Genomic DNA, 25,330 nt, shown 5'->3' with positions numbered 1-25,330 from the left:
CCTACTTTACTATCTGATTCCATTCAGCTAATCCAAACTATTCTAATTCTTCTGTGTTTGGCTCTTTGGCCTTGCCTCCCAGGATACTGTTTATGTGTACTAGAAGATGCCACTCCCCTGCAAGGCCAACATTCAGAGGTGGCTGAGTGTAGCTCTCCTCCCCACATCTCCATCAACCCATCCCCTTTTTTTTTTTCCCATACACACAATGACTATATTCTTAGTTTTAAGTCAAGGACAATTCAGGCTTGCTCTCCAGAAAATTCCCGGCTGACCCCTCCCTTCAAACAGATTCTCTCTGCTGAGCCCCTTCTATATAGAAATTCTAAAACTATCATTGCGTCTTTGCTTAAAACCCTTCAGCAGTTCACGCTGCACTTGGGATAGAATACAAAACCCTTAATGCAAGTCCTTGCATGATCTGGCTCTCACCTTCCTCCATGACCTCATCATACGCCTTTCTCTCTTATGCTCCACTTCCAGCCACACTGGCCTCCTTTAACTTCTTCCAACAGAAGCTACACTTCTTTCCTACCTCAGGTCCTTTGCATGTACTGTTCCCACTTTCTGAAACACCATTTTCCCTACTCTTTGCTTGGATGACTCCTCATCCCATAGGTCTCAGATGAACTGTCATTTTTTCATAGAGGTTATTCTTCTTCGTAGAACGTGGCACACTTTGTGCATTTATTTGCTTACTGCGGAGACCTTAAACTGTGTGGGGCCGTGTGTGGTGTTCTGTTTGTCCAGCACCCATCACAGTGCTGGCATATTCTAGATAGTCAATAATTCCTTGCTGAACGAGTAAATACCACAGTTGCCACAGCAATCACCATTAGCCTTCAGTCATAACTTGTAATCATTCATATCACCACTTTTGGCTCATGGGAGGTACTGAGTAATTGTATGTTGAACTGGATTGAGATATCTAAATGTCAATATCTGGTGCATTCATTAATACAATTATTTTGTATTACCTCTATGGTTCTTTGCACATTTAGTCTTCTATTGCTTCTAAAGCTGTAGTCTTTCTGTTCTTAGAAGATCTCTTACAGTAAACAAGACATTTTAGCAAAATGTGCCTTTTGGGGGGACTAGCCTTTCCTAATTTTTAAAAAATGTCACTGACCAGTAGCTAATTGTCTTACAGATAGAACTAAATTTTGATCAGTGTAAGTATAAGTTCCGTATGATACTTAGTGATTTTGTTTGTTTGCTTGTTTGTTTACCCCCCACCATCCCAAGAGATGGATTAGTTCCGCTGGCCCCAGGTTACAGAGGGCAGCCTTAAGATACTGAACGGAAGCTCTAGTTCTAGATTATCTAAAGCTTGGGGTTTAAACCCCGCCTCCTCCGCATAGTTCTTCAAGAACCTTGGGCCCCCTTCTCCCCCCGCCCCCCCGCAAAGAATTCAAGCCTCGGAATAGCACCGAATTGCGCTAGAACTCTTGAGTCTTAACCATTTAGAGCCTGCTGTTTTTCTGGGTTTTGTTTTTTTGCGGTATCAGCCTGATAAGATCATAGCCCCATAAAAGATTTCGCGTATCCTTATCTCTGCACCTTGGCAGCTGTAGCTACGAAACTACGGCATAAAAAAAAAAAAAAATGATTTTGAGCGTTGCATCGTTAGTAATTTTTTAAAAAGCGCAAAAAAAGGTAAAATAAAATACAATGCTGAGAAAGAAAAATCAGGTTTATTTTTGTTGTTTATAATGCCTGAGCATTTTTGGAAACCCAAATGGGGGTGTGGGCGTTTTGAAAAAACGGCCGCGGCACAGCGTCGTCGGGGTTCGCAGCATTGTGACCGCGCGCCTTTAACTCGGCGTGACCTCGGCGTCCCGGGCCCCGCGCCCCCCTCCCCTCCCGCGTCGCGCGCATTGTTGTCCTTTAGCGATTGGTTGCTGGACGCGAAGCCGCTGTGCAGAGCCGTGCTGTGTAAAGGACCTGAATGCAGGTTAGCGGGCGGCCAGTGACTTCCACGGGGGATCCAGGGCGAGAGAGGAAGAGCCGGAGGCCACCACCACTGCGTTTCCCAGGCGGCGTGGAGCAGGCGGCCCGGCGTTCGCGGCTGTCGCAGGAGCCCCCGGGGGCGCCCCCTCCTCCGGCTCTCGCCGACTTCGGGGTTGGCGCAGGTGGGCAAGACAGGGCACCGCCGACCTCCCGGTTCCCGCCGAGGGGGTTCTGTCTCTCCCTGCGAGGGGGAGGGAGCATCCTAAAAATATGTAAATATCCAAGCGCTGACTTCGGGCTGGGGCACCAGCCAAGGTCCCCGCGCCGCCGCAGGGTGCTTTACATGAAAAAGAGAAGCCTGTCAGGATCCGTGCTCTAACTTAAGGCAGCGCCGTGGTTAGCATGAGCCTGGGCGGCTGAACTGCTTCCTGCCCTTCAGGAGCCGTTCTGCGCGCTCGCGACCGAGCAGCGGTGCTGCCGTGCGGGTGTGGATCGGCCGGCACGGCCTCGTTGGCAGCCATGGCTCCCGACGCCCCCTCGGCCAGTAAGTAGGAGCATGCATGTGTAGGGGGGCACATGCGTGTCGGCGCGCGAGCGCGCGCGCGCGCGCACACACACACACGCACGCACGCACACCACCCTGAGCCTCGGAAGGAGGAAGATTGACGAGGCGCTGCAGTTGCGAGGACGACTCGGGCTCTTCCTGGATTCCGCAGGAGCCCGCCCGCCGCAGCTGCTGTCTGCAGAGCCCGCTCGGACCCCCGTGCACACGCGCCCCCCATTCGAGCCTCTGTAATGAAGACTGCCTCCCGAGGACTGCAGGAGAGGCAGAGCCAGCCTGCGCCCGCCACTGCGGGCCGCGCGGCCGAAAGGCCCTGGGGGACACGACTTGGACACTGTCAACCCCACGCCTCGCTCTGAGCCGCCCGGTGCGGAGGGTCTGCCGCCGCCCCTCCGGCTTCCCGGGCGCCCGATCCCGGGTCAGCCCCGGAGGCCTCGGCTTCCTCATTTGTTTGGATCTTTTGTGCCGTGGCTCACAGTTGGCTAAGCACTCCTGCGCTGAATCGGGCCATTGTGTGCGCTCCCATTGCTTTCACGCTGCAAGTCTCGGCGCCCCCACCCCGCCCGCCCCCTCCCCGCCTCCTCCTGGCCGGGGAGCCTGCTAACGTGCCTTTCCCCCCAGGAATCTGGAAGCTATAAGCCGGGCGGATTGCAAATGAAGTGTAATGCATTGTGGGACGTGTGTAAAATCGGAGCCTTCACCGTGGGGGTGTGTGGGGGCGTGGGGAGGGCCGGACCCGCCGCTGGCGGTGTAGACGCCGACGAGGAGGGGCTGGGAAAATGTGCGCAGAGTCCGCCCGGGTCGTGCCCGCCGTAGACGGATGAAGCAGCGCGCTGCGCCCCGGCGCTGAGGCCCCCAGGATCGGGGTGGCAGGTCGCGCTCCCCACCATGAAGAAGACCCGGAGCACAACCTTGCGGCGAGCCTGGCCTAGCTCGGATTTCTCGGACCGGGCCTCGGACCGCATGAGGTCCCGGAGCGAGAAGGACTACCGCCTGCACAAGCGCTTCCCCGCGGCCTTCGCGCCCCAGGCTTCGCGGGGCTACATGACATCAGGTGGGTACCCGCGTTTCTGCCCCCGGGCCGGGTCCGCGGGGCGTGCTCGGTGCGCCGCTGCCGGGGAGGTGGGGGGGGCGCTTAGGTGGGAGGACGGCCGGTGATGGATGCGCTAAGTTACGGGGAAAGCAGGAAAAAATTAGCTCACATCCACCATTTTGTACCTCCGCAAGATCCACAGCAGGCCCTCTCAATATGGGGTTGGAGAGCTATTAGTTAGGTAAAATAAGGGAGGGGGACGTGCCGGGCGTTTTGGCTGCAGGAGATAAATGACTGCAAGCTCCTTGCGCGGCAGCCTCCTGGAGCTTTGTGGAAGAGCCTGCGTCCGGTGCTGCCTGCGGTCCCGAGCTGGCTGGCTCCTGCCTTGTGGCCAGTTATCCTAGCGGCTATTTAAATAGCCCCCTGTTCTTAAAAGGGAACAGGTTCCATGCACAGTTCTGGATGGTCTGAGTCAGGCAAGAGCCCCACGTACATCGCAGGCTCGTCCGATGTGCACGCAGAGAACTCTGTTGGAGCTCATTGAACGCATTCTGTGGGGTAATGGTGTGGATGCGGATTGCACGCTCACATGATACCGTGTGGGTTTAACATATGTTGCTTTGAATTAGGTTGTATGGAAAGCATGGAGGCTGTGTTTGCATGTCAGACAGGAAGGACGAACAAAACGGTAAATGGGAACGAAGGCTTCAGAAAAGGGTTCATCATCATAAAACGCAGTGCTGTAAAAAAGCATTTCGGAAGGAGCCGGTTCCCTTTGGCAACACAACGGAATGGCTTTGGTTGTGACTTGGGAACCCAAGGGGTAACATACTGGAGGAAATGCTGAAGGAGGAAAATCCTGGAACTCTTTCCTTGTTTTCTCCTTACTGACTGTTGACCACTTGTATGCGGTGATGTATAAGACATCAATTTTTGTTCGTTTTTCATTCTGAAGGAATTAATTTTCTGCTGAACATAATGTGATGGAAGAGCTGAGTTTATATTCGAAACCACATACTATTCCAAATCACCCTGAGCCCTGTCTTAACTGGCAAGATTGCCTTAAGCCTGTGGTTGTTGCTCACAGGGTGTCTCTACTATCTTTCCCTAAAACAGCAAGTTTTTTTTTTTTTTTTTTTTAAACTGGGGCCAGTATCTCATGCTTTAAAAATGCCTTGTGACCACATTTCCATAAATATAAAACCTAAATAAAATAACCATCTTTTTTATTGCAAAATCTGGTGACAGAAGGATGTTGTACTATTTTGGCAATAAGGCTCCCTTGATTCTCTCTTTCATGAAAAGCCAGATTTGCAAAGTGACAAGTACAGTTTATACTTTAGTAATTTCAGTCAATCACTGCTGTGGTTGCTACATTCCTCAAACTTGTGATAGTAAATTTTGAAACACACCTAAGTCGAAATCTAAATCTCAAAACACATATGTACATAAACGCATGTCTGCGCCGAGTGTTTTTAGATAATCCCAGGTTTCAAATGCTTGGGTCTGAATGTCTTCATTCCACACTGAATGGTTCCCCTCTTTTTTTAATCCCTCTTCAGGTGTTAGGCTATAGGAGGGCAGGTGGCCATAATTTCTTCGACAAACCTGTGAGATTCTTTAATGATTTCAGGCGTAATCCCATGGAGCCTGTTTTTATCTGTCTTTGGCATAGCTTCATTATGATCACATTTTCATTATTTGCTAACGTACTTCGCTACATTGCCAGTTCTGCAAGGTGTTTCTGAGGGCTCAGGGAAGAAACTCTTAATTTTATTTGATTCTCTTTTCTTATTTTATTTCTTGATCTGCAAATGGCAAGCTGGTCTTAACGGTGATACTGAAAGATAAGCTGTTTCAGGTTGGTGGTTATCTATGCAGATTAACGTTAGGCGCCCACGGAGAAAAGAAACCCAAGAGGTGGGGGAAGAAGAGCTGTGTCATTCATTCAGCATTTTCTGGAGTGTCCCCTAAGAGCAGAGTGCCTTGCTAGATTCTCATGGGGCTACAGGGTTGGATATAATATGGTTTGGCCCAGGGACGGAGGGCTATTATTTATTCATCATTTTAAATGTTAGCTAGAACATGTAATAAAAGCTATTGGTGCTAACGGGAGGCAATAGTAAATATTAAGACAGATACCTACAATGAACACTGGGAGAATAGATGGGATCGCTCATGTGCATCTTTTGTGTGTTGCGGGGGGGAGGTATCTTATCAATTTCCTTTTCAAATATGGCTCTTTTCCAAATCTGAGTCTTGATGGGAATAGACAGTATATGGAAACACGCAGAGATCATTTACAGGAAGTTCTCTTCCTCTTAAGAAATGTAAAGGAAATCCACTTGTATCAAGTTAGTGACTCTGGATACAAACAGAGCCTTTGTCAAATAAAATGGAATAGAAAATGAAGCAGCTAAGAAACACATGAGCCTTTTCATATTCTTTCTGTTTGTCCAGTCATTTGGGATAATGTCGACTGGCATTATCATACTTCATTTTCAGTAAAAAAATGGTTTTTTTGTTAATTGAGTTCAAAGGACAAGATAAGTTACCGAGTTACTTAAGACGAGGAACTTAAAATAACTTCAGTTGAGACTCTTTTTAGAAATCCACACCCTCCCCCCACAAATAGTCCTAAAAAATATGGGGAGGGGGAATCACTTTTTTTTTAACTTTAGGAGAGGGGAGAGAGAGACAGAGAGAGAGAGAGATCCTTGGAAATGTTAATAGCTGTTGTTTGGTCTGGGATAACTGTCACGCAGTAGATTCTGGAAGTTTAACTCTGTTTATTAAGGTAGAATTGCAGGAGTTCCATAATAGCTTTCTAATGAGACAGCACCATTTCAAACAGCCCTCTCTCCACCAATAAGTAATTACCAGTTTGAAATGTGATTTATAGCAATAGGCTTGACATTTAGCCTGGACTTTTTCATATAGCTTCGGGATAAACGACACTTAAACTCAAGAGGTTCAGATAGGCGCGTATAAAACTTAAAAGAGATCCTGTTGAAGCATAGTTCAATAGAGAATTCTGAAACTTTAAATCTTGAAAACCGCGGCTTTTATGACTTTGTAAGCTCCCAATTCATGCTACCAAATCTAAAATAATCCTAAGAATTCACAGACCTCCTCCTGGCACCCGGCAAGTCCACGGGTCATGGGATGAATCCATTGTTCATCTTGAATATTAATTTCCCATTGGTAGTTTCTGGGCAGAAGGGGGGACAATCTTGCCTTTTGTTCAAATCAAGATGAATAACTGAATGTGAATGCATTATCTGAAGAAGAAAAGAGGTTAGATCAAATGGAGGTAAGATCATTCTTCTGCGTTTTCTAAAACTAGAAATGATGATAGCAATTAACTAGAGATAAAAGCAAACCCCCCTCCCCAAAGAGGAAAATATCAGTATAATTCCTAATGCTTTACATATGAAAACATGCTCACAGACCTCCGTGAAATAATTTTCAAGGCGCCAAAGCTTTTGTTGGTGAAACTGTTAGAGCCCCCTGTCTGTTAACTGTGTGACCTGTGACCTCTTCACACCAGTGATGCTACTGAATCCATTTTCTTCACTGCCTTCTCCCCCAGCCCTGGGGATGGGTGCTTCTGGATGTTCTACGTGTAATGCCACCAAGTTTGGGGGCATTCTGTAGATCGGGCTTGGAAGGTAGTTTTTCCACGAGAAAGGTTCTCCTGAGCATGTTCATAAAAGGGGTTGCTTAATGTGAGACCCTTCCAAAGTTATGGCACTTTCACACGGATACTTGTCACTTTAAAGAACAGGAAAGCAGACAGTTTTAATACCATGGCTTTAAAGGATTTGAAAAGAAAGATCCATTAAAAAGCGCCAAATTGACGTCTTTTAGGAAAATTTAAATTGGGGTTGTCTGCCCATCAGACTCATACCATCAGTGGGGAGGAATGACCAGCCCACCACATTGATGAGTATATTAGTTTTCATTTTATAGAAACGAATTCTGGGGCACAGCTGATGGCGTGTCCCAGTTCCTTATGTTCTGTTATTTTAAGAGATGTGAGAGTTTTCTGGGAGTGGAGGATGGACACTCGAGGTTCTAATCTGGGCCTGCCACCAACCAGCTGTGTCCCTGGCGAGTAACATGACCTCCCTTCCCGTCTGCAACGGGTCCTTCTGGTCCCCGCTTCCATTACAAAATTGGGCTCCGCGGTGACTCTGTAATGAGCCATCCCAGGACTTGTGAGCACTCACACAGAAATCCTTAGAAATAACCTTTGCCCTTTCTGCTTATTGGAGTCATGTGCTTCCCCGTATGTGGGGTATGTGGGAACAGTGCTCATTTTGCAATAGAATCCTACTTCCTGCCATCCCCCAGCATTGCGTTAAATATGCCCAGGGCTTGTCCTGGCAATCAGAGTAATGGGGGTAGGAGATGATGGACGAAGCTATACTCATATGCAAGTTTTAATAAACAGCAACCTGTCACCTCCTTTCCCCTCTTTGCAGAGATCCATTTTTAGCAAGCTCCCCCAACTGTGTTTTAATTTGAAGCTACCTGTGTTGACTCCTTTCATCAGGCCAGTGGAAGTGAGGAATATTACACTTGGTGGTGAATGACTTTATTCTTTATTTCCCAGGAGAACATGAATGCGCTCACAAAAGGTCACCTCTCTTGGTATTTCAGTATCTTTTACACCCTTGTGAACGTTTTTATTTGAAAAAAAGGAATATGAGTATATTGCATAAAAGCCTTAGCATTTTTACACCCTGAGAGCAATTCTGACTGAAATTCCCTATGCCCCAGAGAGTTAGGACAGTTCACACAATAGCACGTTCTGTGGTACGTGATTGCTTATGCTGAGCTGCAGTTATAACCGAGAAACAAAATCTGGTTAGATCCTGGCTAGTGGGATAACATGCTGACTTTTGAATTTAGGACAGGCTTTTGTAGATCAGTCCTAGAAACCGTGTGGAGCCCCATCTGTAAGGTGTAGAGTAGGGGGTCTTGTAGTTTGTAAGAATGTAAGCTGTAGTCAACTCTAAATTAACCCTTAGCCGCAGTAACACCAGAAGGAAATGACATGGGTAATTTTTTAAGTAGATAGTAAACTTTTCCTTAAGTAGTTAGTCCCTAGGCTATTTTTATGTGGCATTGGAATGTACAACCAGTTGGTCAGAAAATCCACCTAAATATTTCTAAGATCTGCCCCTAATTCTTCATCTGTGGTGTTTAAATCTTCTTCTGTTCTATTATAGTATCTTCCAGACTGACTTTTCTTCCAGTCCAGTTCATCCTTCCTGTGTCCCCAGAGGGTTTTGGGGTTATAGTTAAATCATTTCTCTTTTCAGTGTTTCTCATGCTTGTGGATAAAGTCCTAGACCAAGGCTCTTCATGTCATGACCTCCCTCACCTTTTTCCCCTCTTCTTCCTGGGCGTTCCTCACCACCCTGTGCGCTAGGCTCGGGAGACTCTTTACCTTCAGCAATACCTTGCTGCTGTTTCGTGACTTTCGTAATTTCTCCTACCCTGCTGAGAACATGCTCCCCTTCTTCAGAGGTCTGATGGAATACTTCCAGAACCAGCTCATACACCCCTTCTCTTTCCGTCTTCCTCCACATCCTTTCTGGAGTAAATCACTCCTATGACATTCGTTCCGTACCCCTGTCATAGCCCCGTGGCCACACTAGGTCACACCACGAGTTCACGTGTGGGTCTCCTGTCTGAGCCGGTGAGTTCCTCAGTGGCGGCCCGTATTTTATTCACATCTCTCTTTTGCCAGCAACCGCAGAGCTTGGCACAGATTGGGTACTCAGTAAATGTTTATTGGACGAATGAATAAAATATGACTTCTCTTAAAAAACTGGATGAAGACAGGAGCACCTCTCCATGAATGGAGCATTAGAAAGCAGTAAATAATAGGAAATGATCAAGAGGCAAGTGGGGTGGTTGATGTGGTTGGTGTGAATGGAATGGGACTTCCGAGAATGATACCAATTAGAAGAGGCTGCCCAGAGGGAGGATTTCCCGGTGTCTTGAAGGACTGACTGGGTAGGTAGGATTTGAGGAGACAGGGAAGGAGGCGGATGGGGGGAAGGTTGTTGACACAGTAAGAACCAAGGATGAGAGGAGCATTTCGGGAGAGGTGTCTGTGGTGGCTTGCAGGACAGATGGGAGAGATGAGAGTCTCGAGGCCAGGAAACCAGCGAGGAGGTGGTCGAGGGGGCCCATGTGATAAAGCCATGAGATGGTGAGCGACCGCCACAGAACAGTGCTCCCAACACTGCTGGGCATTAGCCTACCGCCCCCAAGGTTTTAACCATGTCCACACACCACCCATATTATGTACTTAATATTTTTCCTTCATCTCACCCACTGTTTTATTGAAATGAATTGAAAAGAAGATTTTGTATTCTCTCTGAAATTACAGGTTTCATTTGATAATTCTTTTTTTCCAATCCCCATGTAAATTATTAATATATTACTATTTCAGTTAAAATACTCAACTAAGTACCACCTCACATACCTGAGTGGTACTCATGCCAAGGTAGTGGAAAACCTGTATCAGCCAAGCAAGAAGGGGTGGGACTGAAGGGGAAAGGGAGAATCTGGGAGAACAAAGAACTGGCTGTTCCTTGTAACTGGATTTAAGAGGTTAAAAAGAAAAGAAAAGAAAGGTAAACCAGATCTGTGTTGGAAGAATGCGGTATATGACAGGGAAACATGGGCCGCGGAGCCAATGATGAGTTTCCATTTTGGATGTCAGGGGCTGGTTAGTCACACAAGTAACAGTAAAGGTTACAGATATAGTTTGGGGGTCATCCACTTAGCCACGTTAGTTGAGAACACGAGGATAGCTTAGCTTTTTGTACTTTATGTTCCGTTTCTTAGAGGGGAGCAGATGACTGACTTATTTTTATTTCCAGCAGATGGAGGGTCTGTTGGATTCCGTTCACTTTGAGTCCTACTTGGGTTTCTGCAAATGTGGGGAATCAAGGTTAGGATTGCTTGGAGATCATCTGCTCTCCTGTTCCTAAATGGGAAGTGCTTTTCATTGCTAGGATCTGTTTTATTCGTGTTTGCATTTATTCAGAAGCCACTGTGTTGTTGATAAAAGGGATATATGTTTGATGTCTGTAGTCAGGTGTGAAAAGGGTTGGAGCTATGCACGTCGCAGCCCAGAAGACTAGACCAGCTATGTAAATAATGTACATTTCAAACATCTGTCATATACCTCTGCAGCTGAAAAATTATGGCTTAGGTAACTCATATACACAGTTAAAATCTCCATTTATCTTTCTACTCAAATCCATGATGGCCCCTCCAGGCCAAGTTTTCTCTTTTTGAAGATAAAAGAGAGATTTGGCAGATGCCTGGGGCATTCGTGGCAGCAGGACTTACGCCTGGCCCTATCCTTCTGATGGCCATAGTTTCAGAGGGAGGAACCATCTCGCTTTGCAATTAACACCCCCACCTCGCCCCCACTGCACATTCCTGTCTAGCTGATTCCCCTAAGAGAGCTAACAGGCCACGTATTGCTCTCGGCATATCCAACTTTCGCTTTGAAATCATTTATTCATCATTACGTGAAATGAAGGGCCCTCAGAGCAATTGAGGTACTGTGGATATTTCTCATTTTGGGGGGCTGCCCAGCATCTGAACACCCCATCGTGTGTAATTCCCCACTGTCATGGGTTGAATGAGTGAATGAGCCCCCCCCCCACCCCGCCCCCAACCGGAGCCATTCAAGTCCTAACCTCTGGTACCTGCGAATATGACCTTCCTTGGAAATAGGTCAGATGTAAGTAAGGTAATCCGGTAAGGCTGGTGTCCTTGTAAGTAGAAGAAAAGAAACACAGACGCAGGCACAAGGTCATGTGAAGACAAAGGCAGAGATGTGAAGGACGCCTCTACAAGCCAAGGAAGGCCAGGGATGGCTGGCAGCCACCACGAGGCAGGAGAAAGGCGTGGGATGGGTTCTCCCTCAGAGCCCCCCGAGGGGAAACAGCCTTGCTTCTGTCTTCCGGCCTCCAGCACCTTGAGAGAATAAATATCTCTTGTTTGAAGCCGTCTAGTTTAGGGCACTTGGTTTTGGCAGCCCCTGGGAATTCATACACCCTCCTTATGAATGTTGGCGGGAGGCTGAAACCTCATTTCTCCGTGTGGGTGCTGAACTTGCCATGGGATCGCTTTCCTGGCCTGCCTGGCACGGAGGGCATGGGTGCATGATCTGGGTTTCACCCCGTCACCCACGCCCTTCCAGACTTGTTGGGAGCGGGCGCTTGTCGGCAGAGCAGTGGGGGCTGTGAGGCATCGTCCCGTCGCAGGGTGGCGCTGTTGAGCCAGGCGGCGTTCTGGAGGCGGGGGGCGGGGGGGCGGGGGGGGGGGGGGGAGGGGAGGTGGCAGGGCTGGTAGCACGTGAGCTTGATAGTGGCTGCTGAGGATTCCTCACCGAAGCAGCTCTGGCTGCAGAGTTCCAAGCCTGGATCTCCACCCCCCCCCCCCGAAATTCCCCGAGTTCCTCAAAATATTTCAGTAAATATTTCAGCCTCTCTTTTCTGAGAGTCTGTGTGGCATCGCTTCATAATCCAGCCTTTCCAAGACTAGCTGGGTAAATGTGACTAAAGAACGGGGCCTTCGGGGCCTCGGTTTCCTCACCTGCAAAATGGGAATAATAATGGTCTGTCCCCATGAGGTTTGGGGAGAATTAGGTGAATATACGCGAAGCGCTTGCAACCAAGCTTGGCACATAGGAAGCATTATATCAGGACCGCTTGTCATTAGCATTCTTAAAAGAGTCAGCATTGGTTTCTGCTAACCTAGTGAACTCATTCGAGTTCTCATTTTGATTGGTTTTAAAATAACTGAGAGGAGTATTTGGACATTTTTTTCCCCCCACTCTTGCTGGTTATTTATAATGAAGACAACGGTCGGCTGTTGATAAACTTTAAAAAAAATGCTTTAAAAGAGTTTGTTTGGCCAGGGAGTAAACGTGCCCCCAAGAGCTGAACAGGAAGGATGGCCGTAGTGTCAGATGGGGTTTTCCGCCTCTGTGAGACTGGCTTCATTCAGTCACTTCATACAGCAGTAGAGCCTTGTGACTTAGGGCTTTAAAATCAGAGGGTTGTACATCGGTGTCCTGGCACCCACTCGCTGGCCCTATAATCTCGGCAATTTATGGGCTCAGTCTATCCTCTGTTTCTCCTCTGTAAAACGAGGATAAAGTAGCATCTAACTGATAGTTGTTATGGGCATTAAAGGAGCAAAGCGAGCAAAATGATTAGCATGGTACCTGACACAGGGTAAGAACTTTTGCACATTTTTGCTACTATGTTATTATTTCTTTGGAGGCGTAACTACAGGACTGACTTGTTCCTAAATGTTTAACACCTGAGGGTGCAGAAGAAGGGAGACAGCAGGTAACATGTCCATGATCTGGGAGAGTTAAAAACAGCATTCAGTCTGACTCTTACACTTGGTACTCATTTCATCAGAAATCACACATTCCATCCCTCATTGATTTTGGAATGTGATCTTCTAAGAAATCTACAGAATTATTCGTTTACCTAAGTGGGCTCACTTGTCCTTGAATTTCCATCTTAGGAAGAGTGGTAGAGAATTGTTGTGTATTCAGTACTCCTGTGGGATATACATCTAGGAGAACTTGGCTTCACTCGAATCAGAGGAACAGTGCCTCGTATAATCAGACTCAGCTTCATCAGAGATACCTGCATTGGCTTTTCAGTTGAAGATAAAGGGGAAAAAAGCCTCTTCTGAGCTGAGGGTTGAGCTGCGTGCTTGCGTGTGTTTGTGCGTGCAGTGAAATCGACTATCACAGAAATGCAGCGTAAGAAAGCAATGCTGTGTCTATGGTGTATCTATCCAGGGCAGTTTTGAAAGTGAAGCCCAGTGGCTTCTCTCCTCCAGACCAAGCCCATTTCCCTCCGTAGGTGGCTTGTGATGGTCCCATGGAATCTCAGGTCAGAAGTCCCCCTGAATTGTGTAGGAGGTCAAGGGGTGCTACAGCTTGGGGTCCGCTTGTCAAACGTGTTACTATTTCAGCAGCTTTTCTTTCTTTCTTTATTTTTATTTATTTTTAAAGATTTTATTTATTTATTCATGAGAGACAGAGAGAGAGAGAGGCAGATGCAGAGGGAGAAGCAGGGTCCCTGCGGAGCAGGGAGCCTGATGCGGGACTCGATCCCAGGATGCTGGGATCATGACCTGAGCCGAAGGCAGACGCTTAACCGACTGAGCCACCCAGGCGTCCCTTCAGCAGCTTTTCTAAGAGCAGCTGGTTTGGCTACAGGACTCGGGGCTTTGGGATGGCAGCCTGAGCTGGGGGAGAAAGGGCCCCCCCCCAGCTTTCAGAGCTGCCACCACCCCCCGCTTTGCCTCCCTTCCCAGACAGACATGTGAGCCACGGCCACTGGGATTTGGGAACTCAGAGCTTCCCACTTTTGCCTTGTTTACTCCTGAGTTTGCATTTTACCTACTCATTTTCAACACTTCCCCCCCCACCCACCCACCCATCCTCCTTCCTTAAAGTCCAGGGAAGGATATTAAAGGGCACCGAGGACCTTACTTTACATGGTTGTGGCCAATTCATTGAACTTCAAAAGCCCCCTCTAATTAGAACTCCAGAATGGGACAAAAGCGTTGGCTTTTGTTGGCTGAAGCAGCATTTCTGGAGAATGCAGATGTTTTCCCATAGGTTTGGGATGCCAAAGCGAAATAAGCAGTATACCATCCCGATCTTAAGGACCAGTAATGGAGGTTTACGTTTTCAAATGCAGCCAGAGGTGTGCAAGTTTCTCTCCAATGAGGCCCTGTGAGCGTCCTCGGGCTGGGGCTGATGCTGTGGGTTTGTGGTAGTTGTGACTAATGGTTACCCACCATTTGTGTAGATAGCGTGGGCCTGGGAGGTTTCTGTTCAGCTTGATGGTGGGAGGCCAGAGGTCGAAGGCCCTGGGACCTAAGCATAGTTCCCGTGTGGCCCTGAAATGTAGATATTAGTGGGGAGCCTTTTTACTCTCAATCCCCCTTTCCCCCCAGGAAGGGAACCAGTTTATTGGGCATGTACTTGGTACCAGCCAGTGGTTAAGAGTGATCTCATTCATTTCACACAACGGTCCTGGGAGGCAGCCACTAATTAATATTTTAAGCAGCACAGATCAGAAAACTGAGATTTTATATACTCACACACACACATACACACTCACGCACATACACACGCATACACTTTAAGTCATGTACGTATTCAAATACTGTTAGTCTCTAGGTTAGATGTTAGTAAAATTAACTTCTTATTTTTAAGTAAATATTAAGTAATTTCTTTGACCGCTTTGGTGGTTCGTCTTGCTCTTACTCTAGGTCTCCCCCGCCCTTGAGAGACCTGAGTTGTACTGAGAGGACAGATTTTCACCTTTCCTGCATATTCTGATGAGTTTAAGCTCAAATATTCATGTATGTTATGTTAGAGTTATCTCTACTCTGCCAGCAAAAGTTCTAAGAGTTACCTTGACTTGCCTAAAGGATTGTAGTCTCCCAAAATCTAGCAGGTGATGGGGCGGCGGTGGAGGGGATGGGAGGGAATGGTGGGGGGGGACAGTGGGTGGGAGGTTGCTGGAATCTTTTCCTTCTGGTGTTTCATACCCTTTCTCTTACCGCCTTAGACAGAGTTTCTTAATCTGTCTGTCGTGAGCCCCTCCTTGTCTTAATTGGTCTCATGTTTCCATGAGCCATGCGGTGAACATCCCTGATTCTTGGAGGAGATGAAACAGTTGGGATCATAAACTTCCTAGGTCTTAACTTGTTTGGGACCTGACAACCAAATTAGAAACTTTAAATGGAAAGAAGTCCCCCCACATAAACATCATTTCATTTATTTGTAAACCATTTTCTTCTGCAGGCTCATTTTCCCTTGTACTCTTCTTTCCTTTTTTAGTTATGAACAATCGCTAAAGAAACTATAGTGCAGTTGAACTTTTGCCGTCTGTTGTTGTAAGAGCTCAGACTGAGCATTATTCTGAGCAGTACTATAGGCCAGGATCCAAATAATTGAATAATTGGACAGTACTCTGCTCAATAATTTTAAATGATGGGATGGGGGGGCAAAGAAGGAGGAGCTATATGCATCTGAATGGTACAAGATAGGATTAAGTAAAAAGTAGTCAGGAAATTAATAAACTCAGAATTTTGGTGACTATGTTAAAAAAAAAAGTATAGATGGTTAAAAGGGATAAGTGGACTATATCTTTGAAAAGAATCAGTTAACTGGTTTAGAGTACATCAGATGTATATTATGACATCTTCAGTTGAGAGGAAAAGGGAAAAAAAGTCTTTGTGATTCCCCATAGGAATCACTCAGAAAATCCTGTGCAGTCTTTCCTACTGTTTCAGTGGCCAAGGGAGATGAGTTCAGTGACCCATGACAATGTAGTGAATGTGGATAATATGAAAACATAATCTTCATTTAGTACTTAGGCTGGGACTTGCAAAATCTAGCACCTATGTAACCCTTGGAGTGTACTTTTTTTTTTTTAAATATTTTATTTTTAAGTAATCTCTATACCCAATGTAGGGCTCGAACTTACAACCCTGAGATCAAGTGATGCACGCTCTACCAACTGAGCCAGCCAAGCGCCCCTGGAGTGTATAACATTTAAAGTAAAACAAATAAAGCAAACTCCCCTATTCTTTAGAATATTAAAGAACAGCCACAAAGCTTTCAGATACATACTGGGTTTTCAAGAAAACCAAAACCCAGAAATTGCTTTTAGACTATGTAATTGTTAAAAACTGTATCTATTAACTCTTCCCGTTTTATGGCTGATCAGCGAACACTTACATTCTGTCTGTACCAGACTTAAAAATACTAAATAAATATAACAAAATTGCCAGCTCTTAAATAAAAAAAAAAATGTGACTTATAGTTTCTCTGTCTTAACTTTAGAATCAAGGCACCAAACTAGCTAAACTCACAGGAATGAAAAAGGTCACATTCCCTTGTATTCAGTTTCCCAAGATTAGAATTTCTGAATATTTGCATATCTCTGTTTTAACTTCTTATTGCCAGGAAAGCAGTCTGGGAGAGAGCACTTCTTTAGAGAAAAGCGTTTAACGATATGCAGGAAATAAGTGGAAATAACAAGACTTCTCACCAATTCTCCGTGCCCTGCTGCTTTGAGATGAATAGTTTTGCTTCTCACGTACAGGCATATTTTAACTCGATAGACTCATTCTTTAGTCATGTATTTTTTTTTTTTTTACCTTTTATTTTCATTGTGGTAAGATCCATGTACTGTAAAATTTGTCATCTTAATTCTTTCTAAGTGTAGTTCAGTGGCATTAAGTACGTTCGTGTCGTGCAACCCCCACCATCCATCCACAGAACTGCTACCATCTTGCAAAAAGAAAACTCTGTTCCCATTATGTAATAATTCCCTGTCTCCCTCCTCCCAGCCCCTGGCAACCACCGTTCTATCTCTGTGACTTTGTCTACTCTGAGTACCTGATACCAGTGCAATCAAGCCATATTTGTCCTTTTGTGACCAATGTGTCCTCATGTCCTTTTATTTCACTCAGCATAATCTCCTCAGAGTTTATGTCCATGGGTTTCCTTCCTTTTTAAGGATAGGTAATATTCCAGCGTATGGATAGACTGTATTCTGTGTGTCCATTCATCTGTCGACGACCCTTGGGTTGCTCTCACATCTTGGTGACTGTGAATAATGCTGCTGTGGATGTGGGGGTACAAATATCTCTTCAAGCCCTGCTTTCAGTTCTTCCGGGTATATACCCAGAAGGGGAATTGCTGGATCATAGGGTCATTCTGGGGTTAATTTTTTGAGGAAACTCCATGCTGTTTCCACAGCAGCTACAGCATTTCACATCCCCACCGACTGCAAAGGGTTCCAGGTTCTCCACATCCTCGCCAACATTTGTTCTTTTCTTTCCCTCCTTTTCCCCTTCCTTCCTTCTTCCTTCCCTCCTCTCCTTTTTCTTTTTTTTAATAAAGATTTTATTTATTTGAGAGAGAGAGAGAGAGGTAGAAGAGAGAGAGAGAGCACGAGCAGGGGGGAGGGGTAGAGACTTGGGGAGAAGTAAGCTCCCCGCAGAGCAGGGAGCCCGATGCGGGGCTCCATCCCAGGACCCTGGGATCATGACCGGAGCCAAAGGTAGATGCTTAATGACTGAGCCACCACCCAGGTGCCCTTTTCTTTTGACAGTAGCCATCCTAATGGATGTGAGGTAGTCTTAGTCATGTATTTTAGGAAGTGTAGATATTCATAGCTTCACTCTGTTACAGATGATCTTTCTTCCCTGGGAAGCTGGAAGGAAGGGGGAGTGATCTCCGTGTGGTCATCTCCCCCCACCCCAGAGAAACATGATGAGTGTTGGATGCTTTTTTTTCCCCCAAGAAGGCCACGGTCCCCTGGTTAATAAGCACAGTGGAAGGTAAAGGTAGAGCAGATACAACAAGGAGCTTCTGGTTTCTTTGAATGCTGTTTTCTTATTTTTTCCCCAAATGAGAGACATATTTAAATGTGGGTAAAGTCAACTTCTGATCATCCGAACGCTGTTCCTGCCTGTGGCGTATGCTTGGAAGCAGTGCTCTGGGACGTAAAGACAAGAACCCTGACCCTCCAGGTGCGTGGAGAGCCTGGCGCATCCGTGGAGGTGAACTGTAGAGATGAAATATTGGGTTGTGAGCAGTCACGAGTCCTCATCGAGGGTAGAGAGAGGGCAGCCCGAAGTTGTGCGGTGCGTTTGGCGGGTCGGCACGGAGATGCCCCTGTCCTCGCATTCTGGACACGCTCGCCCGGAGGGAGCCAGGCTAGGAACGTGCTGTGTGGACCGTGGGCTCCTGGATACCATCTGTGGGCCCGCGTGGGGTTGGTTCCTTCTGCAGAATCACCCAGGGAGCTTGGTAAGCACACACAGGTCTTGGCGTCCTTCCTCAAGGATTTAGGTTTGTAAGTTTGGGATGAGGCCCAGGATCCTGTAGTTTTGAAGACTCCCCAGGTGATTCTGAGGCACCGTGAGGTGTGGTAGCCACTGAAAACGTTCCTCGCCCAGGGCAGCGAGTCTCTCTGTGTTTTCGTCCCTTTATTCACTTGGCCTGTCCTCTCATATGCACGGATTGCTTATGGGAGAGCCTGAGTGCCCATGGTGGTGGAGCATGCAGACCAGCCCTGGCCTTTAGGAATCCGGCAGTTTTCCGGAGCCCCAGAAGAAGCAGTTGTAGGATAGTATCATGCAAGCTTGGGGGGAGCTGAGTGAGGTATCACACTGCAGGAGTGCCTGGCAGAAATCTGGGGGACTGCAGGGGACTTCAGAAGAGGGACAGTGGCCCCGAGCCAGCCCTTAAAGGTTCCAGGAGGGTCAGCTGGGCAGGGAGGGACAGACAGCTGGAGGGGGGTTCGCATAGGCAGGCAGTTCTCGTCCTTTGGAGGCAAGCTCGGGGTGGTGGGAGATACTGCTTAAGATCTAGAGGGGTCCTCGAGTTTAAGCCAAGGAGCTGTGATTTTATTCACAGGATAAAATCTGGTTTTTCCACTTCTGCACTCAGATTAAAGAGCACTGATTATGAAAACCACTCAATCAAACTAAATTAAATTTAGTTAATTTAATAACTATTAGTTATTATAATAACTGCTGCAGGGTGGTGACATGTTGTGATTTGCATGAGATCATCCTGACTCGGGACAGTGGGTTGTGGACCTCGAGAAAGAACTGGAGAGGAGAGTGGTTATCAATAGGCTTGGAAGGGTCACAGGGGCCAGGATGTGGAGGGATTTCGATGCCATGGTGTCTGTCTCCTCCTTGAAGCAGGAAGTTGGCCATCGGCTGTAAGAGGTGGAAGGGGAGATGGGCAAGGGGGTGAAGTCAAAGTAGTCGTGTTGGTACCAGGAGAGGGATGTGTAGACGGATTGGTGAGCAACTTCTTGAGGAGCTCAGCTGAGGCTAGATATGGTGAATTTGTGGTGGCATTTAATTTTAAATTTAATTTAGTTTGATTGAGTGGTTTTCATAACCAGTGCTCTTTTTTTTTTTTTTAGATTTTTTTTTTTTTTAATTCATTTGAGAGAGATAGAGAGAGAGCATGAGCAGGAAGAGAGGCAGAGGGAGAGGGAGAAGCAGGCTCCCCGCCGAGCCAGGAGCCCGCTGTGGGGCTCGATCCCAGGACCCCGGGATCATGACCTGAGCCGAAGGCAGACGCTTAACCATCTGAGCCACCCAGGCGGCCCCATAACCAGTGCTCTTTAATCTGAGTGCAGAAGTGGAAAAACCAGGGGCGCCTGGGTGGCTCAGTCGGTTAAGCGGCTGCCTTCGGCCCAGGTCATGACTCCAGGGTCCTTGGATCGAGCCCCACGTCAGGCTCCCTGTTGAGTGGGGAGCCTGCTTCTCCCTCTACCTGCCGCTCCCCCTGCTTGTACTCTCTCTCTCTAATAAAAAAAAAAAGAAAAAAAAAAAGAAATATTAAAAAAAAAAGTGGAAAAACCAGACATTCGGATTTCTCTAGGTTTGGCACTTTGCCAGGCAGAAGGATCAAGAGTCCTAAAGAGCTGAGGTTCCTTCTCTCTGTGTGTTGTCACCTTCCAGGGAAGCCGGAGCTGGTGTCTCATTGGAGGTGTGGTCTTGGAAGTGCAGGTACAGCATATGACGAGGGATCCAGGGGATTTTGCTTAATCTTCTGGATGGTTCTCTGATGATGGTATTCTGAATACTCAAAAGGTGAATCCAAATTCCACAGAAATAGAGAGGGCAATAATTTGAGTCTTTTTCTCAAACCGAGTCATCCCAAACTCCTTTTAACATTGTTCCAAGAACAATTCAGATCTGAGTGTAGCATCACGAAGAAGTTTTTCTTCAGGACTGTTGGTATTCTTCTGTAGCTCTAGACAAGAAAAATTGATCATCTAATTAGGCCTTTGTCAGATGGGACTTGCTATGTATATAATGTCTCACTAGACAATGTAATAAATATAACTAGGACTAGAATTGCACTAATTTGGGATAATTAGGAGGAAGACTTGTCTAAATAAGTGAAAGATTTAAATTTTATAGAATGTCTAATGAAATGGAGTCATTACTTTCATGTCCTCAGGCTATCTAACGAATGGGTAAATTATTTATAATTAGCATATCAGTTGTTGCCATATAAGAATTTGCTCCTTTAGTATTTGAAAACAGGTTATTTTTCCTTCTTCAGTAATTGATATGATCCCTTGAAACCGTATTTATGCCACTTATCCATCCTAACTAAAGTAAAGATGACCTTCAGCCTAGCCCAATTCTATAATTCCCTAACTCCAGATTGGTAGATAACAAATTAAAATGAAATTTTTTTATAAGGGAGGATGAGGTAATTCTGCATTCTTAGAGACATCTTGGGTCTTCTGCTTTCCTTTTAAAAAGAAATACATATTTCTGCCATCTATATGAGAACAGATACGTTTCTTTTTTTTATCTAAAATTCATAAGTAATACACTAAAAATGCACACTACATAAATACATCATGCATAAATATGCAAGATAAATTAAGAGTTATTCAAGATGAACTTAAAAAGTAAAATTGAAAGAAGGTGATAGTCAAGATAAAATAAATACTAAAATTAAAAATAAGTAAAGCATACAAGATAAACACTCAGAATGATAAATATATATCCCAGAAGAAATAAGTAAAAACCATGCTGTTTTTCCCTAAGGATTTTAGAATTTTGTGCCAATAATCTCCTTCATTATTGAGGGCCTGTGAGATGCCAGTTACATACATGCTTAATAGAACAAACAACCCTTTGAGTTCGGTACTATGATCATATCAGTTTACTGATGAGTCTGAGGTTGAATATTATTACATAGTCAGTAAACATCAGAGTTAGGATTGGAAGCCAGGTCCAAGTTTCCTTAGTAAAAACCTTTAGTTCTTCATCCTCCAGTTTAGAATTAGGGTAAAAGCAAATGGTGGTTTTTGTTTGTTTTTTTGTTTGTTTTTTGAGAGAGAGAAAGAGAAAGAGGTGGGAATAGGGGCAGAGGGAGAGGGAGAGAGAATCTCAAGCAGGCTCCATGCTCAGCGCAGAGCCTGACACGGAGCTTGATCTCACGACCCTGAGATCATGACCTGAGCCAAAACCAAGAGTCGGAGGCTTACCTAACTACACCACCCAGGTGCCCCAAGTGGTGTCTTTAACCAAATCTAACAGAATTAGGAGGTGGACCCTGGGTTGTGAGCCAGGTATCAATGTACAGCTAACAGAAAGAAAAAAGAAAGATATGGTAATGCAAAAATGGCGGCATACCATGAGGATCACAACGATAGGTCATGGCGAGTGTTCGTCATCGACCCTCATCTGTTTTCCAGCCAGTTATCTATTCTTTGTACACACAGACTTTTCAGTTGGTTTTCTGGAAGTAGAGTCAACGGCAGCCACAGTGGCCCCAGACCCAGGTTTGGGAGAAGGCTGCCGGAGTCTGGACACGGGTCATGCACCTAACCGGCGGGGTAGCCCCGCCTCTCTCTGTCTCGTGTGTAAAATGGGATAATAACAGCATCTATTTATGGGGTTGTTTTGAGGATTAATGCCTTAATAAATGTAAAACCTTGAGAGTAGTGCTTGGCACAAAATTGGCGCTCAATAACAGTTAACAGTTCTTCTTATTAATAATAACCTTATGGTCTGAGGATAGCAATAAGCAGCTTTGGGTCTAAAAAGGGGTCATTTAGGGGCGCCTGGGTGGCTCAGTTGGTTAAGCGACTGCCTTCGGCTCAGGTCATGATCCTGGAGTCCCTGGATCGAGTCCCGCATCGGGCTCCCTGCTCGGCAGGGAGTCTGCTTCTCCCTCTGACCCTCCCCCCTCTCATGTGTTCTCTCTCATTCTCTCTCTCTCAAATAAATAAATAAAATCTTTAAAAAATAAAAATAAAAATAAAAAAAAAAATAAAAAGGGGTCATTTATTTCTTACAACTATATCTTTTTTTTTTTTTTTTTTTTAGGGGTAGGAAAGGCTTAACTGCCAGTAATTACAATTTCCCTGACCCATAGGGAGCAGTTTTAAACCGTGTGTTTAAAATAGATTGGCTTGGGCGCCTGGGTGGCTCAGTTGGTTAAGCGACTGCCTTCGGCTCAGGTCATGATCCTGGAGTCCCTGGATCGAGTCCCGCATCGGGCTCCCTGCTCGGCGGGGAGCCTGCTTCTCCCTCTGACCCTCCCCCCTCTCATGTGCTCTCTCTCTCATTCTCTCTCTCAAATAAATAAATAAAATCTTTAAAAAAAAAAAAAATAAAAAATAAAATAGATTGGCTTTGTGGGGTAGACGTGGTACTTTTTCAGCGCACGTGTTACTGATCTGGAAGTAGCAATTAGGACTTAATAGTCATGAGGTTGCCAACTGATGTGTTTGATAGGAGGTAGGAGTGTGCGTGTGTGCTGGCGTGACATCCTAATCACCGCCTTGTTTTGCCCTTTCTGGGACTTACCCAGGGCTCTCCCTCTGTGAGGAGCTCCCATCAGTCTGTTCTGTCCTCTCCCTTAGCAGATACCCCACTTTCTATCTGCAGGTCAGTGAGCAGCTCCCTCAGCAAGGGCACTCAAGCTTCCCCCCGACATTGCCCAGAAACTGACCTAGGCTCTGCACCTCTCCTTGCTGTTGAAGGATTGTCTTGCGGAGGCTCTGATAGGACCAGCATGGCGGTCATGGTCGTCCGCGGAGAGGACAAAACTGCAGATTTGTTCCCAGTTGAATGGAGGCCCTGAGGATCCACAGCGTGGGATTGCATTGGTTCCATTTTGCATTGTTTGCTTTGTGGCAGCTTCTTTCTCACTCATTCGTTTTCGTGTCAGGCCATCCGTCTTGAGCGCGGTTGTTCCGCTCACCTCGGTGAGGAAGGGGCTCAGCTCTAACAATGGGGCATTTTTGAATCCGGTCCTGCCTCTCCTGTTCCTTGTGGCGTCTTCCCAGAGGGGTGCCCTGAATGTTCGTAGCCCTGGTTGCTGCCTTCATTTGCAGAAGATAAGCTCTGGGGATTCAAAACAACAACAGTAAGAAAACACACCTACGTAAGGCTACTTCCGTGCCTGAAGGATTTTGGATTTTGCCTTCTCAAGGTTCTTGAGAAATTTCTATTTCAGGTGGAGAATACTGCGAAGAAGATAATGGAAGAGAGCCTTGAGGTTCAGGGATTTATTTATTAGCGATTTCATTTATTAATGAATGATCATGAAGGAGGTCTAGAATGAACTCGTCGTTTATTTTTGTTTTGTTTTGTTTTGCGGAGGCACAAATTTTGGATCAAGTGTCCTGTCTATGTGGGTGTGGGCCGTGAACCCAGTGAGTGGGCTGAGCAACCTGTCCAGCGTCCAGTCCAGTGTGGCCTGAGTCTTCTCTCAAAGTTTCCAAGACAGGAGAGAATTTCCTTGGTTTCCTTTTGGGAAAGGTCCTGAAAAGAACCCCGGCCGCTCCTTTTGGTGGTAAGAATTAAAAGAAAATGAAAATGTCTGAGAAAGCCGTAGTTCTTACACAGAGAAATAGAAGCTTTGGATAAAGTGTGAAATACAAAATTGGGTGATGGGTTGGGTCTGTGATGTAACTCAAAGCCCAAAAAGATCAACTTCTGTAACTGTCCAAAAATGCACTCAGATGAATACCGTATTTTAATTGCTGTCTTAAGTTTCATGCACACAATCTTTAAAGATGTAAAGAGGTAACTTAAAATTTGTAGTTATTTGGGAAAATTACATGGAATCATAGCCATATTTAGGAATGTAGAGATTTGCTGAAGTCCTGGGACTTACTCATTACTAATAATTATGTTCTTGTGTACAACATGGAGGGTGAGTCCAAAGAATGTAGAGCTCACCCTGGATATTGAATAACTAACTATACCTACGTCAAATAATTTATGCTATGTTTTGGTTCTATGGTGACATCTGCCTTCCCTCACCGACTAATCCAGCACATATTTACATACAAATGTTTTAAGAATTCAAGGAAAAGAGTAGTCTTGGTGTGGTGGGTTTAGAAGTAGTATGCAGTTTCTCCTCATACTACATTAAGTGTAAATAATGTCGGGCCATTGCCTTCATGAGGGTAATTTTGTGATATCATTTATATCAATAACCAATTGATTGTTGGGCATATTTCAGATATACAAGTGAGACTGAGAAAGTGCTAGACTCTTCGGCCATAGATCGCACCAAGTTCTTCTGAGTCTTTTGTAAACATGAAAACCAAGTGAACAAAGAGACTTGCGAAGGATTCATAACTTTGACTTCTCACTCGACCCCCACATGTACCCAAAGAAAGACCATTTAGCTGCACTGTATGGTGGAAGTCCGCAGCATTGATGAGCTCGTAGTTAGATGTATTTCTGAGGTACAACAGCTGTCTTGTTGGCATTATGTGTACCCCTTTCTGATTATTTTTGTCCGTCTCTTGCGACTAATTATCCTAGGTACATAACTTTTGTTTTTAAGAAGGAAGTTGGGTTTCAGTATTAATTTTTAAAGCATAGTAGAATAATATGAAGTTATATTTCTCGCCTTTTTCTTTCTTGGAGGAAGAAGCCATATATATATATATATATGCACATATATATATAAATTTATGCCATCCGTCAGTATTTCTGAAAACCTGGCTCAGAATACTGATCCATTTCTACAGTATTTTGCGTGAGACTCTAAGAGCCATATGTGGTTTCTATAGATGTCTTCAAATCAAAGAGACTGAGCATCAGCCCTAATAGAAATCTCTGTTGAGGGATTATGAAAATGTATTAGTATCAAAACAGCCCTTTCAAAC

The 25,330-nt window shown here is 45.6% G+C and overlaps 1 protein-coding gene across 5 annotated transcripts in view; it reads left to right on the top strand.

Moving 5' to 3' along the window:
* Positions 1-25,330, top strand: part of STOX2 (storkhead box 2) — a 206,803-nt gene that overhangs the window by 105,211 nt on the left and 76,262 nt on the right. Inside the window, exon 1 of one of the 5 annotated variants that reach the window (XM_032413673.1) lies at positions 3,081-3,566. The exons of 3 other annotated variants lie outside the window; for them this stretch is intronic. In XM_032413673.1, the coding sequence (XP_032269564.1) occupies positions 3,401-3,566 (166 nt within the window). In that variant the 5' untranslated portion in view covers positions 3,081-3,400. Of the gene's footprint in view, positions 1-3,080; positions 3,567-25,330 lie in introns of those variants that run through there. One more of the 5 variants, XM_032413677.1, reaches the window with a different exon arrangement.

Source organism: Phoca vitulina, unplaced genomic scaffold (genome assembly GCF_004348235.1).
Source record: "Phoca vitulina isolate PV1807 unplaced genomic scaffold, GSC_HSeal_1.0 scaffold15, whole genome shotgun sequence".
Taxonomy (NCBI): domain Eukaryota; kingdom Metazoa; phylum Chordata; class Mammalia; order Carnivora; family Phocidae; genus Phoca; species Phoca vitulina.
Note: the sequence above shows the minus strand (reverse complement) of the source record. Positions and strands in the feature narration are given on the sequence as shown.